The sequence below is a fragment of the Pterocles gutturalis genome, unplaced genomic scaffold (genome assembly GCF_000699245.1).
Source record: "Pterocles gutturalis isolate BGI_N339 unplaced genomic scaffold, ASM69924v1 scaffold1989, whole genome shotgun sequence".
Taxonomy (NCBI): Eukaryota; Metazoa; Chordata; class Aves; order Pterocliformes; family Pteroclidae; genus Pterocles; species Pterocles gutturalis.
Genome location: NW_010127826.1, coordinates 1 through 15,908, shown reverse-complemented (window position 1 = coordinate 15,908; position 15,908 = coordinate 1). Strand labels below are relative to the sequence as shown.

The window sequence follows — 15,908 nt, the reverse complement described above, 5'->3', positions numbered from 1 at the left end:
CCCTAAGGCAGCAACTTCTCTTTTGCCCACTCACTAACAAGCAACGCAGCTGAGCAATGGGCAGGAGGATGAGAGACAATACAGACGCTTGGGTACAACTTCACAGTTTGTTCTCCTAATATTTCACACTTTGGAATTAAATGATGTACTTACCAAACACCCATGGTATTAGTGAATGTCTGCCAGCCACTCCAAAAAAAAAGCCATAAGAACAGATGCATCCTCTCCACAGGGCAACAGAAAAACTAACAAGCATTCTCACCAACTTATTTGATATTCTGCAATATTTAGCTATCCTAGCAAATATGCCAGGTGAAAACATCACTAAACTCTTCATACTGTACCTACAGGTAAGTCACAACCCCTCTATCACCTCAGCAAGCCAGCTACTAGTGCTGATGCTTTCAAATATCCAGAACAAACAGGAGCATCAGCTGCAGTCTCTCTTCAATGCATCTTATCAATTGTCCCATTCCAGGCTAATTACAGGCCATCAGTGACAGGTAAACCAAATTTCTTGCTAAGCTTCCCCCTCTGTCCCCGGCCCCCCCCGCCCCGCCGTCTCAAAGTCTCAAATCAAGAGATTCAGTGCCAGAGCACAATGCACAGCAAGCTTCTGTCCCTATGGATTCCCTGATGTACTACCCAAGATAACAGTGTTACTGTTGCCACTGACAATTACCAGTACTCCATTTCTTGCCCCAGGACAGGATTTCAGAGCTCTCAGGAAGGTCTCCATCCAAGCCAGAGGCAACTGCAACCCAGGGCAAAGAGAGCCAGACAACTTTGCCCGATGCAGATGAGACACAAGTTGAACTCCACGCTCCCAGTGACATATGAGAAAGTCTTGCATCTCACTGCTCTGCATCCACAACATAGACACAGCCTAGGTGCATCAGGAGCTCCCTTACTGTATTCTGAAATGCTGAAGGTCTCATTCCAACACACAAAAAAACCTCATTCTGTGACAAGGCGACACGTTAGAAAATTCTCAGGTTGAACACCCTCTTTATAGAGCTATGCAAGAACAATTTTTGAGCCATCATCTGAAGCTTGATTTCCTTCAATCCATATGTACATTTTTACTCAAAAGAACAGAAGAGACAACACATCAGATAAAAAAAAAAGGCTTAAAATCCACTTTAATAATGCATTCCTGTAACATTCCTCAGACAAACTCAAAACTTGTTAGTTGGGACAATTACAGCTTGTGTTCAAACAGTTTACACTAAATGAAAAATCTTGTAGTACTTCTACACAAAAGACAGGCAAGGTTAAGATTATACAAACATTTGTTTCAGTTAAATCTTCAGCATGAGATACAGTATCTTTGTCCAATAGATTGTACTTTACTACCAGTGAAAATAAACAGTGATACAACACGTTATCAAAAAATCCATCCAAACAAGAGCCTCCCAGCCATTCAGGCTGCACATGACAGTCATCTACTTTAAAGAAACAGATGGTCCAGATAAAGAATAACTACAAGTTAGGAAAAAGAAAAAAAAAAAAAAAGAAATAAATGAACATATAATCTCCCTCAATTCACTACGTGACGGATCATTTGGAGCTATATAAATTTACAGAATCATGGGAGCTGCAAAGTACCCAGATGCTGCCCTAGTTCTCCAGAGACTTCCCTGTGCTCTTAAGCAAGGTACACTACACTAAAAAAATGCCAAGACATACTGCAATTTTATCTAGTTTAGTCTCAGGACTCCGGCTGCAAATAGGAAACCTGGAATGGTCAAGGCATTAGGGTCCTTGCCAGATTTTATCATTACTGAACAACCATGGCAGCCTCCCAGAATCCATTTTTCACACTGAAATTATAGGAATGCACCACATGAAATTTTCTAAAACCTTTACCAGTGAGACTGCACTCCCCCTTGTCCTATCCTAGAGTGGCTTTACCAAAACAGGTCCTAATTAACTATTTTTACTATTTCCCCTCCACCCAACCTCCCCTTTTTCCCCCCACCCACCCTCATTGAACCCTGTGTGGCCTGCCAAGATTCCTTTCCTCTTTGGGGCACGTGCAGGGGGTAGCTTAATCTTGTTAGTATCTGCGACGCTTGTTAGGGCCAAAATCACCCCCTGGATTTCCTCTGTTAAAGGCAGGTGGGTTCCCTCCCATCGCTCCGAGGCCTTCCATTGCGCCACCCTGGCCAAAGCGATCTGCAGGCGGTGGTGGAGTCTTGTAATGCAGACAAATGCAGAAGAGGCAGGAAGAAAAACAAGGAAAAAAAGTCAGTTAAAGGCATTTGAGTTGATTCAAATTCTAACAGGATTCCACAATTCCAGCTGACCTTGCTACAAACCTTCACCCCACCAAAAAAACACCCCCAAAGCCTCAAAACTGGACTGACAGGACCATTCAGGACCAAGTCTCCCTCCCCATGTACTTTTTTAGTCAAGCATACTGGAATACATTTTGCACCATCTCACAGACTACTGCCCTGCTGTGAAGCATGTGAGTAATACGGTCTAGGAAAGGAGAACCTCACATTTCCACCATATTCCTTCACCCAATCTGAATGCAAATGAGGAGTGGTATACTGATAGTACAGCACTATGACAATCCAGGTGTACACAATACTCCAATTCCAAAATAGGTCTGCAATAATAATCTTGTGCCCTGATCGTATCCCTGTTATTTCCATTCTTTTGGCTCTCCCCTCCTGCAGCTGAGTTAGTGCTACTGCATAGCCTCTCTTCCTTCCAGCAGGGCGAAGATGATCAAAGGATAATTCAGGTTGGAAGGTACCTCAGGAGGTCTCTAGTCCAACCTCTTGCTCCAAGTGGAGTCTGCCATGAGGTCAGACCAGGTTAGTCACAGCTTTATCCAGTTGGCTCTTGTAAACATCCAAGGACAAAGACCGCACAACCTCTCTGGGCAACCTGCTCCACCGCTTGAATGTCCTCATGATAGATAATTACCCTTTGGGGAAGGTACTGGAGGCAACCACTGCCTCTTCCTTCCCCCCAGACTGGGGTTAAGTGACTACCTAGAGCAGAGCTGCTTTACACCAGGCTCCTGGGTTCTGTTCATTCTTTGTCCACAGGTTTACAGCAACAATACATATATATGCAATGTAATGTGATATGATACAGATATGCATATCATAATTGGTATTGGTACTGTAGATGACTCCATGGTATTGCCTGGTTCTACAAACCCAAACTTCAGTAAAGCTGTCAATGGGGAGGTCCGAGGGACTCTCAACGCTTACTTTGCTGGCAGTGCCAGGGTGGCACTAGCAGCAACACAGCACTCCTAACCCTGTTTCCCTTCCCTATAGATGAAAAATTCTGAGTAATCATGAACTTTTCCTGTAGTATACATCACAGGGAATGATACCGCAATCACTCCAAGCAGCTGGAGCAAACATGCAAAGTAACTGCTCCATCCATAAAAACCTGGAATACATTGGCCCAAGCACATGACCAGGATAAACAGTTTCCAAGAAGACTACACATATTTCTGGCCATTAGAGAAACAGCTTACTGCTTTTTAGTCTAAATGTTATCATCGCATCATATTGATGTGAACTCACCTTCCCTTTCCATTCCTCTCTTCATCTTTCCCCTTACTTTCCTTGTGTAGTATGCATTCCCTTAACCTCAGCTGTACCACTGTCCCTACCACATTTATAGCCAAATAACACTATTCTCTATGACAAAAAAATTTCCCATGATGTAGCAGTCACGATAGATCAAGAAGTCTAAGTAGGAAAGTTTTCACGAAAATTGTTTATTAGACCAATTGATAGAAACTGCTAAAGGAAGACGAACTTCCAGGACAAACTTGACTATGACTACTGCTGTTTCCACTGCTGACACTGTGAAAGGATCAATTCTCTATATGACAGAGAGGAATGACAGATGCCATGATCTATTGTAAAGCTCTGCAGTAAAGTTTAAAACTCAATTAAATACAAAAGTTAAAAAAGGTAAATAAATAAGCATAACCTCCACTGATTCTTTACTCCTGTACCCCCAAAGCAAATTAGCTGAACTCATTTTAGCATACGCGCTTTTACCATACTCATTTTATCCTATTAATATAGGAGATAACTGTTTTTAAAACTGGTGATGGACAGAACATTCCTGAAAGCTTGGCTTTGCTTCCTATTACGCCATTTAAAAAATTACCATATATTATTGCTAAGATCTTTCTAACAAACATTTTAGCACTAGCTATCTTGGAAGTAAAGTAAGTAGTTATTAGGTTTGGCTCAATCTCCTGAAAATTACCAACTAGTATCAAGGCAAGATTTAGCAGGATTTAAGCAACAGGTCTAGGCAGACAAAGAAGCTTCAACTTTGACAGCATAGTGCTTAACAATGGAAACAACATAATCTGCATTTAAATAGTGTGCACAAAAAGTAGGAGGAGACACACTACCATTCCCATGGCTCCATCAGGTATCATAGCTCCAGGACCAGTTGCAGGAGGTGCAGCAGCTGGGACATTGGTACCACCCATAGCTCCTCTATTGTTCATGCCAATGGTACCTGGAAAAGAGAACAGAATAGTCCTGGCAGATGCAGTGACTGGGCTCTAGTCATCACCGAGAGCCAGAGAACACCATGCAAGCTCCCCACAGTTTTACAGCCAGGGACAGAGTCCTAGTCTATTAACTAGCTTTGCACTATTAGGTCAAGACAAACTGATCTTGCATTCCAGTATTATCTGAAAACACAGCAGGCTCTAACACTAACTACCTTCATTAACCACTAAGCCCCCATTGCCTCTTCACTTGCTCTTGTACTCGTCACCTGAAACTCTAAATCATATAGTCAAAAATATAGAAATAACAGTAATCAAGATTATTTCCCAAGCTCAAGGTCCAGCACTACGTCCTACCAGCTTCTGCATCAGTATAAACTTCTGAAGCACACCATGCAACTTCTGATAGTAACTTCAGCCAAGTCTTTTGATAACTGAACTGAGTCTTTCACAAATGTACAGTACTGCCTCATACCCAAATTTTGGTTGTTTCCTGTCACATGAATGCTTCCTGCTGCTGAACTGGGAGAAGATTATTATGACTTTCTAAATAAGAAGCAAATAAAATAAGACTACTAAAAAAATTTACAGATTTTATAACGGAGGAAAGGAACACGCAGAGTAACAAAGATGGCCACAGAGTATTCTTACCTCCCATACTCATCTGCCCCATTCGCATGTCTGGTGGCTCCCTCTGAAAAAAAGAGACATTTCAAATTATAAAATTTCAGGATTTAAAAAATGTAATTATACAAATCCAATGAGTTCTGGGGTTTTACTACAGAAATATGTGTAGATAAGTCATCCCCAGGGTAAATTTTGAAAGATCTGGGCTACCTTCACATTATTAACTGCTTAACAAATAGGTCTTATTTAAAATATCTCAACCTGAAAGATGGTATTCCACAATCGTGGTAAAACATCCAGCTGCAAAGCTGTGCGTGCGCAGTTTTTACCAAGCAGCAGCATAAAGAGATATCTGATATCTGGATGGAAAGATGTGCTGAGCAGCAGTAACACATTAGATAGAATCAGTTTTGCTACTTCCTCAGCATAGGTAAGCTTTTCCTGTTGAAAGGAATGCAAGCTTACACAAAGACCTAACACTGGGTCACCTGCATTAAAATACCAGTTAGGGAGTTCAATTTCTCTTTTATGAACTGAATATAGGGGACACACCACAGATCTCCCTCACTACAAAGTTAGGAGCACCTCCTCACTTCACTGAGGGTACTACTTTTTCCACAGTGGGAACTAAAGAACAGATCTCACTTCATCTGTAGTCTCAGTGCCACCATTTATCATACGAAGGCACTATTATTTACAGAAATCACGAGTTCTGCTATGCAGAATATTCACACATTTAGGCCAGTCACACAGTTTTGGATCTTTTGATTTAATATATATTTAGCTATTTTGCCTTGGGGCCAATTTTTCGCCAGGAAACATGAACACTTGCCACCTCATTGCATCACTGCCGTTACACTACCTTGATAGCACTACAGCTGCTTAGAAAGTTGCTGGGACTGCAAATGAGTTGTAAGACAATTCCTTACAGAACCAGAGATACTACTATTAAAAGGCAGTTTACCACACATTTTACATTACAAGAAAATACTTGTAAATACTTGACTTTTAAGTACAAGCAATTATCATGCCTTCAGCAATGCCCTCAAGCTGGGATCATTTCATCTAAGGATGACTAAGACAGACTGCAGGCTAGGGATGTAGCTGGGCTATAACAGGCTTCTGCAGCAGTACTTCACAACAACACATCTTTGTTAGTGTTAGAATAAAACTAGTTAGCATATATTCTTCTGAACAGCAAGGCAGCTAGCGAGGGTCCTACATGATGAACAGCAGTGGGACAGTAACTGGAGTATTTATATTTTCCAGAGTAAACTATATTAAGATTGGAGGGAGTCAATAACTTAAGGAAGAATGCACTAAAGATGTAGAATCCCTCAGCCAACAAGTTAAGCATTCACAGAAAGCCCCATGCTGTGGAAGAGCAAAAATCTAATCTCAGTGTCCTGATGTAATGGGAAGGTAGAAGTACTCATACTGCATCAGCAAAATTCCCCTTAAAGCCTTCCTGCTGGCGTCGCATCATCTCTTCTTGCTGCCTTCTCATTTCCTCCTCACGGCGCCTGCGTTCTTCCTCTTGCCTGCAAAAAAGGGCCAGGCATGCTCAGCACAACATACACCAGTCATTTGCATCAGTGTTGCAGTGCTGCCCAATTGGTCTTGCTTGGAAACCTACAACTTTAAGAACATTATTTTGCTGAGGCTGTAAAATATTAGTTGACTCATGAAGAAAACACAAACATGTATGCATACCAAGACATTTCCAACACTTTAAATTTTAAGGAGTTTATTATAAAACCCAACGTGAGCATACCCAGTGTGTGTCTCATGAGCAGTTGCTGAAGGAACTGGGGTTGTTTAGTCTGGAGAAAAGGAGGCTGAGAGGAGACCTTATCACTCTCTACAACTACCTGAAAGGACGTTGTAGTGAGGTGGGCATTGGTCTCTTTTCCCAAGTAGGAAGTGGCAGGATGAAAAGAATGGCCTCAAGTTGCACTAGGGAAGGTTTAGATGGGATATTATGAAAAAATTTCTTCATTGAAAGGGTTGTCAAGCATTGGAACAGGCTGCCTAGGGAAGTGGTCGAGTCACCATCCCTGGAAGCATTTAAAAGTGTAGATGTGGCACTTAGGGAGATGGTTTAGTGGTGGACTTGGTAGTGTTAGGTTTACAGTTCATCTTAAAGGTCTTTTCCAACCTAAATGATTCTACATACACAGCAGCTCCCAAATACAAGCTGACTACATGCAATACAATGCGCACAAGCCAGACAGTTCTTAAGACCCTTCTATTACAGAAGTAGTCTGGAGATGTTCCTGGACCTTGTCAAAATGACCCTGAGATAAGGAAGAGCTAGAATGAAGAGAGAAATCTCCGAGACTAAGTTACCCCTCAAACGAAAAGATAGATGCTAGAATGGTGTTTCCAAGTCTGCAGCACTGAAGCCACCAAATCACTACACAGGTTCTGATTTTTCTATTGGCCTCAGTTAAGGAGCTAAACTGAGACATAGAACTGTAAATAAAAAATACTGATCAGTGGAAGAAACTCCTAACTCTTCCATCTTAAACCAACTGTACACTCTCCCTATGAATAAAAAGGCACAAAATTTACAGCCACACTTTAGGGAGTAATTTAATTGTCACACTGAACAATTAGGTGCACTGAAGAAACATTTCATTCTATAATATTATGGATACACAACATTTCATAACCTGCCTCCTTACCTGAGTTCCAACTGTTTACGTTTTTGTACTTCTTGGTTATGCAATTCCTCCATTCTCCTCAGCTCTTCCTGGCGTCTCATTAAATCTGTAAAAGATAACAGTAAAAAAAAAAACAATCAAACTCATCTCCATGACACCTCCTATCAACTCCTGAAATAGAACCCTAATACACAAGAGAACAAGGTAACAGAGCCTCCAATGATACAATAACCTCTCTCCATTCATTTGGCACTCCCATGTTGCTACGAAGTCACATCACCATGGCTCACATTCAGTGGGCTCTAGCCAGCCTACTGAGCTCCCCACCCCTGGATGTTGCAGGACCGTATTCCGATACTGATATTTATCACTGATTGGTACCTTGCCGCATAAGCATAACTTGGTGCTCATGGCGAGCTGCTTCCATTTCCATTTCCAGCTTCTCTCGAGCTTCCTTGATGTTGCGGTCTACTTGTTCTTGCTGCTGCTTCTCCATTTCTATCAGAGCCTTCCAGCGCATGGCATATTCATACTCAAAGCTGCCAGGCTGTGCAAATCGAGGAGGCTGCTCACGCTCCCTGTCAAACAAGGAAGAGCTGGTGAATGCTTCAACAGAGTAAGGAGGAACCAAGAAAAATACAGTTGTGCATTAAATGCGATGGCAGATCATTTTAGCACTTAGAAATGCATTTCTTAGTGCAACAAATAAGGAACCACTTTGCCTTCTACCTTCTCACAAAGAACTATGCCTGAGATACCAGGCTCCTTCCTGCTCCTCAGGAATCATACTACTGAAAAGACAAACTTAGGTAGAGTCCTCCTGCAGGATTAATTACACATGGAAACTGTGCCCTGTCCTCCTCCATAACAAGCAATGACACTGCTTTCACAAGACACCAAAATATTTTGGGTCAAGACACTTAGAAATACTCTTGAAAGAAACAGCCTTTGGTCCTGCTGCACATCTTATGGACAGATCCACTCCAGAAGCAAATAATGCCCAAATACGTGTGTTTACTTCACTAATCTCTGCAGCCCCTGCACCTGGAGCACATAACTATTCCTAATGCAGCCTCCCAGCTCCTGAAGCTCTTATCTTCCTTAGTTGAAAAATTCATGAGTTCATATGGTTTAATAATTCCCACTACTCAAATCACATAATACCTACTTACACTGGGAAGTGTTCAAAGACCACAGCCTTATACTTTGATAGCTCTACAAACTCTTAATGCTACTCACATCATTCCCTAAGTTTTCACAGTGGGTTCAAACCTGTTTCCTCTACAGACTTTCCGTAACACTTAGAGCAAATAACTTAAGTCCTTGCTTCAGCTTCTCATCCAAGCAAGGGGATCTCATGTCATCTCAAACTAACACAACTTTTTATTCCAACAACTGAAACAGACTTATGCAAAATATGTATGTGGAGGCTGCTAGTCTTATCCAGCAGTGTGGATCCAAACCCACTGCTTTCTTTCAGCTAACCATGGCAACAAAACAATGTATACAATTCTCTTTCCAGACCCAGGTCACATTTACAGAAAAAAGGAGGATCTTTAGCAGCACTGATGAGCCACCCTCCTAAGACTGAGGCACAAGCTAAGGTCGTAGTCCACAGGTAGTCTCATCTCTTGTTGCATGGCAGGCACATACTTATGATACTGCTGGTTTTTGATGACTAGTTTCTCTGGTAGTCCCTCTTCATCATCATACTGATCCATGGGCTCCACAGTGACAGGCCGAGGGAATCTGTAAAGAAAAGATGAGGTTGCTTTCAAGAAAATTCAAGAACGAGCTTGCAGTGTAGGAAAGCACGTCTACTGTGTCTGAACTTATAAAATACAGCTTCTAGCACTGCTCAAAGAAATTCAGAGCAGGTGGAGATCTCAACCAAAGTGAAACCAAAAATCATTTTGAACACCTTTTTTTCTTTCTTTTTAGAATAGAAGCTGAAGTCTTAATTAAAATCCTTGTTGAATACAAACCAAAATTGTACTGAAAGAATACTTGCAGTTACTGATGCAAGTTAACAGGTTCAAATTATCCTCCAGTAGGATCCACTCAGCATGAAGTCCTGTAGTCCCTAGAGTCTGTTTTTAATGCCTTCCCTACCTTGCTACATGGCCAACCACGGGCTGCACAGGTCCTTGTGTGCCTTTTTATAGCTGCCTAAAGTGAAGGGTAACTAGACTGCTCCCCACTGGCAGCTGCTGGCTGCACCAGTCAGTCATACTCCTCTGGTGAGACCACCACGTGCCATTATTGCCAAGCAGCAGTGCTCTAAGTGCCTGTTGGGCCCTGTCTGAATTTCCACCCCCAAGAAATCCACTGGTGCCCTTCACAACACAAAGACACCACACGTGTACTTCCGTCCTCCTGCTTAACAGAAGCATCCCCAATCTCTGAATTAGCTCCCCACCACAGCAGTGACACTGCTCATCCTCAGCACAAAGCAGCACCGCAGGTTCTTGTTAGCTCTTCAACCCCATTTGCCAGAGCTGGGGAAATGGAACAGAAACGATCACACTATGCCAAGTGGCAAGTGGTGCCCAGACTTCATCAGGAAGGCAGGATGAGAGGCTAAAATCTCTCCCCTCAGCTGAAGATCCACAATGTAGCTTTTCACTTTGACGTGGCATATTCCATTATTAATAGTCTTATTTTCCAAAGTAAACCAATTCCAACCAGTTTATCTAGCTGTTACTGTCATGAACTAGGACAAACCAGAACTGATTTAATCAAAACCAAACCATAACTAAAAGTGAGCAACATACTGGTTTAGTGTCCTAGATATCAAAATCTAATACACTGACAGCTATAAAAAGCTTGAATGTTACCCTCAGATGCTTAAAAATCTGTTTTCCTGGTTCTTTCAGGATATAGACTTCCCAATCAGCAAAAGTTCCCTAATGGCAATCCTCCTGCAAAACACTACATGCTATGATGGCTATCCCCAAAGAGTCTCAGGGAGAAAAACAGAGACTAAAAAAAACCAAACACACAAAACACCTGCTTTTTGAAACTAAACATACTTGTGTACAGCTGTGCCAAATGCAGGCCTCCAATAAAAAGGAGAGAAGAAGGACAAAGCTTATAAAATTACTTCAGTAATTAGCAATAGAGCCCAAATTTCAGGAAGTATTCTATTCACAAATTCTAGGTGCATACATACAAAATACACAGTAATTTTTATTTCCAAGAGATCAAAACCACCTCCCTCTTAATAGTTAAAGCAACAAGCTGTGCTCTGTGGAATGCACCTAGAATTAGTAATTTACTTGACCAAGTTCACATAATTATGCAAGGAAATGCTTTGTTGTCTTGTGATATTCAAGCACAAGGAAAAGTTTATTATGGTGAAAACTCCAAACAATCAAATCTCTCTGACAGCTTCTCCAGCAGATCCCATGCGCACAGCGGTGGATCAGCACTCCACCCCAGCAGTGCTTGCTGCTGAGCGGAATTCCATCCCAAGACTCATCTCCAAAGTGACCCAGAGTGCACAATTAACATACTCGAGCTTTGTTTCCAACAAATGACATGGATGGTCTCTGAAACAGCTCCTGCTTCACAAAGGCTACTTTAATTGCCTAAGAAGGCTTTATTGAGAAAAAGCTTACTGGGAAGTTTTATGTACTTACCCCACTAGCAACTTCCCAGAAGAAAGATTTCAGACTTGAGTTTCAGCACAGACTCACTCTTGTTGGAACAACACTAAGTTCTCCCCGGGCAAGTCACCTACCACCTCCTGCCCCGCATCTCATCTGTCCCACTGATCTGTGTTAAGAAACATTGCCCACAAGACAGTGCCACCCATCAACCTGCACACATGCCAGAATAGCACTTCTCACCCTCCACACTTACGTAGTTAGCAGGAAAGACCCATCACTACATCTATCCAGGGCTTTCCTAGCAGCAGGCTTCCCTGAGAACTCCACAATGCCTTTCCCAGAGGATCGTCCTCTGTCATCCACAATAACCACAGCCCTTTCCACCTGGCCAAACACTGAGAAGGCTTCCTCCAGGAGCTCATTGGACACAAACTGAGGCAGGTTCCTGACCGTCAGTGATGCGCTGTGGCATGCAAAACGCACTCTCAGCTGCTTCCCACGTAGAGGCATGTTGTCTAGTTCCACCTTTGCAATCTCTGCCAGAGTGCGAGTTTCCTGAAGATAAAAGAAGTTATCATTAAAACTCTCAATGCAGTACAGAATCAGCCACAGGCACAAGCCTATGTCCCCTGAACAGGTCCTTCACACAGAGGAACAAATAATCCTTCACAGCATGGTAAAAAGTGTCCTAACAAACTGTAGCTATTCTCTATTACGAATTACTCTAGCTGAACAGGCATGTAGTTTGCGGGGGTAAAAAAAATTAAGTTATCAGACGTAAGCTTAACCCAACATCCAGTTCAAACCAAGCAAACAATTCAGTTATCATAATATAATTATGTCCACTAGATAAAGGCTACAAAGCATGCCTTTTTTTAATACATAAAAAACCAAAAATCAACATTCAACTATTAACCAAGTCTGACAATTGTGAAAGGAAATGCTGATTGTATGACAATCCAGGAAAGACATCCTATGCCAGTTCCACACCCTGCCATTCATCTGAGTCGCTACCAAGCAGCTACGCTACAGCAAAGCACCCCAGACTTTGGTGTGGGAGCCTCATGCTCCATCCACTCACCTTGGGGCTTTCGCAAAGGTAGAACATGAGCCAATAAATTCTAAGAACCATTACTCTGTTGGTAGCTACCTCCCTCCTAGCCACACTTCAACACAATCATCAAGAGATTCCCTGCCTCAAGAGTATTCATCACTCCAGTAATACTGCATGACAATCTATGTTCATAGAAATTCCATGTTCACAACCTTCCAGAAAATGGAAGTCCACCTTGTCTATAATAACATCACGTTAATGTTTTCTTTGTTTTCTACCAGCTGACTTCAGAATAACTTTATCAGATAACTCATAAATCCTGTTTCAAGATGCCTGAATTCACATTACTTCTCATAACAATCTCTGGACAAACCACTTGTAGAAGCTGAGCTAATATTCCAGGTTCCTAAAACCAACAGCAGGCTTAATTAGCAAGATAACTGAACATCTACTACCTCCAACCAGCAGTATTCCTCCAGTGTGAGTCATTGCCACAAAACCAACCCAATGGTAGCAAGTCACTCACCAGCCTGATAAAGCCAAAGCCTTTGTCCTTGTGTATGAAGACTTCACCTGCCTTGCCATACTTCTCAAATAACTTTCTCATCTCTTCCTCTGTAATATCCGGGGGCAGATTTCCCACAAACAGGCGGCTTCTCTGGGTGAAGGTCTTTTCACCAGGTTTCCGGAAATTCTTCAGGTCAATAGTCAGGCCTTCATCTGAGGGGAATAAGGCACACAGCTGCTCTACAGTTGGGGGGATAAATTCTGTTAGGTTTCATCACAGTGAATACAGACCCATAGGACAATATAAGTAACACCACCCATTCACTTCAGTCTCAAACCTCTCCAGACACCTCTACAGCAACAAGGGGATTTTATTTCTGAATGGGTCCATATTCTTGTTAAAGAAAACACACACTTGAACCTCAGTGCTCATTAACATGAGAGAAAGATAGTCTGGAACTGGAGAAAATAAGAACACTGCAGCTTGAAATGTGAGCGATTTCACTCAACTTTTTGAGATCTGGTCAAGATGACTGTGCCACAATGAAACCAACTGTAGTCACAATACAGAATTTTGCTATTACACGCTGAATAATTATAAAAAAGACACAGTTTGTCCAGCAATCAGATGTTTACTCAAAAAAAAGGAGCCTCAGATGTCTAGAAAAATATGCAAATGAGAGGAAATTTTGCCCAGACAGATAACATTTGAGAAGGCTGTCATTCTATGAGATGGGATTTGGGTTCTAGAGTCTTGGATTACAAGCTGAAGAGAAGGCTGGAATGGTGAAAATAGTGGAAAAAACCCACCCTAACAACCAGCCATACAGGTGAGACCTCGAAAAAATTACGAAGTTCATTACAAAAAATCTATAGTCAGTAAGCAATGCTATGTCTAACACTAATACAGAGGATAGATTGTAGGAACATTCTCAAATACATATACAATTTTTAACCCTTAATCCAGCAAGAGTCCAGCACGATCCTGGAAGCTCTGCTATATGTCAGGCACAGGGGTGGCTTTATTATCATGTTGCCTTCCCTTGTCACAGAACTTCCACACACAGGACAGCAAGCCATAGAAAGCCTTTGCTTTGCAAAGGACACACCTCATGGCCACACAGATGAAACAAACTACGAACATTAGCGGCTTGATTCAGGCTACAAAGCACGGTACTAACCAGGAATTAATGTAAAGACAATACATGCAAGACATGCAAGGACAAGTCTCTTACAAGAATAAGCACACCTCCATGGCTAACACTGAAACAAAAAAACCAAGACTGATGGGTGTATCTATGGGAAGAGTATTGAGAGTAAGTGATTTACTCCACAGAGCAAGGGTGCGTAAATGAAGTGTTTATGAACTTCTTCACACCATCATCAGAAGTATTTGGGGATGTATTGCAAGGCCTGTGAATACACTAGGAGGGACTTAGGGCAGAGGTATACCACTATCACTGTTCTGCCTTAAGTAGATTCACTCAAAGGGATCTGAGATGCAGTCACTAACTATGAGCTGATCCCTGTGAGAACACCACAATACAGTTGTTGTGTTGTATTGTTTCCAACCTGACTGGAAACAGACTGCTCTCTGGTCTGCCACCCTTCTCTATTAGCTTCTACAAACTGATAAGGAGCCTGTTTAATAGGGCCAGGTAATAAATATACACAGGAATTTTTTTATTAGCCCGGTATTTCTGCATGTGTGTGCATATAGTAAAACCTGCGACTTTGACAGGAAAAAACACACAGAGGAATAATATAAACTGCACTGGTGACTTACAAATGCTTTTGAACAGCAGAAGTGTCCAAACCAAGAAAAAAAAATCTAATTTAACTAAAGCACTTTCTCCCCTGAAAATGCTAACAGCTATGCCTTGCACCATACTTCTAAACTACCAAGTTTAATCAGTTAAGGCACCAGAAGCCATTAATGCATATTGTCTCAACTCACAAGCACCCCCTCTATACATCAAGTAACAGAGCTACAATCCACACTGATCAAGAACAAACCCGGAAACACTAGATTAGAGAGTAACAGCCACCATCAATGTTAGCTGGTACCTGAATGCTGAAATATTTTTAAGTAAAGCTGGGTGTCTCCTGGTCCCTCCCCCGTAAAAATTTAGTCTTAACGGGTGACTGCAGATTGCTGTAACAACGTTCTTACTATAACTTATCCTGATAGATAGCAAATTTATTTTGATAGTACTTAAGGAAACCTGTGTTGAGAAGCCATCTGTTATGATTGGGGAAAAAAAAAAGAAACAGAGCCAACAGAAAACAGGACATCTCATATTTACAAGGTTTACCAAAACACTGTTAAAGGTTCAGAGACTTCCGAACTCTTTAAGGGAGCTTTTCTCGAGAATTTGAGACAAAGAAGGAACCTCTACATCACTGCCCAGTTTCGAGAACATAAGAAACTCAAAAACAAATCCCAGTCAAACCTACAGGAGCCACATGCATCTTTGAGTAGACTGAGAAAAAAACCCTAAAAACCAACCCAGCTGCAATTCAAACCACCCTCTCCAACAACGGGAAAACCCCATTACTGCAGGCAAACAGCAAACGCAAGTCGCAGTTTGCACAAGGAGCCGAGTTTTTATTGCTTTAAGTTGAAAGAGGACGTTCTGTTTGTTTCCGCCCAGACTTGTTGCACCCAGACGGGCCCCGACAGCTAAGCGGGACACAAAGCTACTCTCCGCAGCTGGGGCAGTAGCTCAACGCCTACCCAAGGAAGGGCCGGGCGGCCCGGGACTCACTCTGGCTGTTGGCCTGCTGCCCGTTGGCGGGGATGGACGGCGGCGGGTGCTGCTGGTGCTGGTGCTGCTTCCGCGGAGTGTGGTTCTGCTTCTCCAGGTTGAAGCCCTTATTGCCCTGCATCTTCCCCACCTAGAGGCAGACACGCCTGGTCGGCCGCGGCC

General features: G+C 42.3%; 1 protein-coding gene across 2 annotated transcripts; it reads right to left on the bottom strand.

Moving 5' to 3' along the window:
* Window positions 1-1,121: 1,121 nt before the first annotated feature.
* Window positions 1,122-15,898, bottom strand: NONO (non-POU domain containing, octamer-binding). Of its 2 annotated transcripts, none has more exons than XM_010079386.1 (10): window positions 15,747-15,898; window positions 12,998-13,191; window positions 11,671-11,972; window positions 9,460-9,555; window positions 8,188-8,384; window positions 7,828-7,912; window positions 6,579-6,681; window positions 5,165-5,207; window positions 4,409-4,518; window positions 1,122-2,197 (listed from the first exon to the last, which is right to left on the bottom strand). In XM_010079386.1, exons 1-10 carry the CDS (start codon window positions 15,865-15,867, stop codon window positions 2,060-2,062), a joined length of 1,389 nt encoding a protein of 462 aa, XP_010077688.1. In that variant the 5' UTR covers window positions 15,868-15,898; the 3' UTR covers window positions 1,122-2,059. The 2 variants fall into 2 exon arrangements, with proteins under 2 accessions (XP_010077688.1, XP_010077687.1); XM_010079385.1 differs by having other exon boundaries at window positions 12,998-13,218; window positions 15,747-15,888.
* Window positions 15,899-15,908: the final 10 nt, after the last annotated feature.

Excerpts from the sequence above, each read along its gene's own strand:
- NONO (XM_010079385.1), bottom strand. The coding sequence starts at position 15,867 with ATGCAGGGCAATAAGGGCTTCAACCTGGAGAAGCAGAACCACACTCCG. Across the intron at positions 8,385-9,459 it reads AAAAACCAGCAGTATCATAA|GGAGCGTGAGCAGCCTCCTC; the intron begins GTATGTGCCTGC and ends CTTGTTTGACAG. Across the intron at positions 5,208-6,578 it reads AGGGGAATTTTGCTGATGCA|AGGGAGCCACCAGACATGCG; the intron begins GTATGAGTACTT and ends TCTTTTTTTCAG.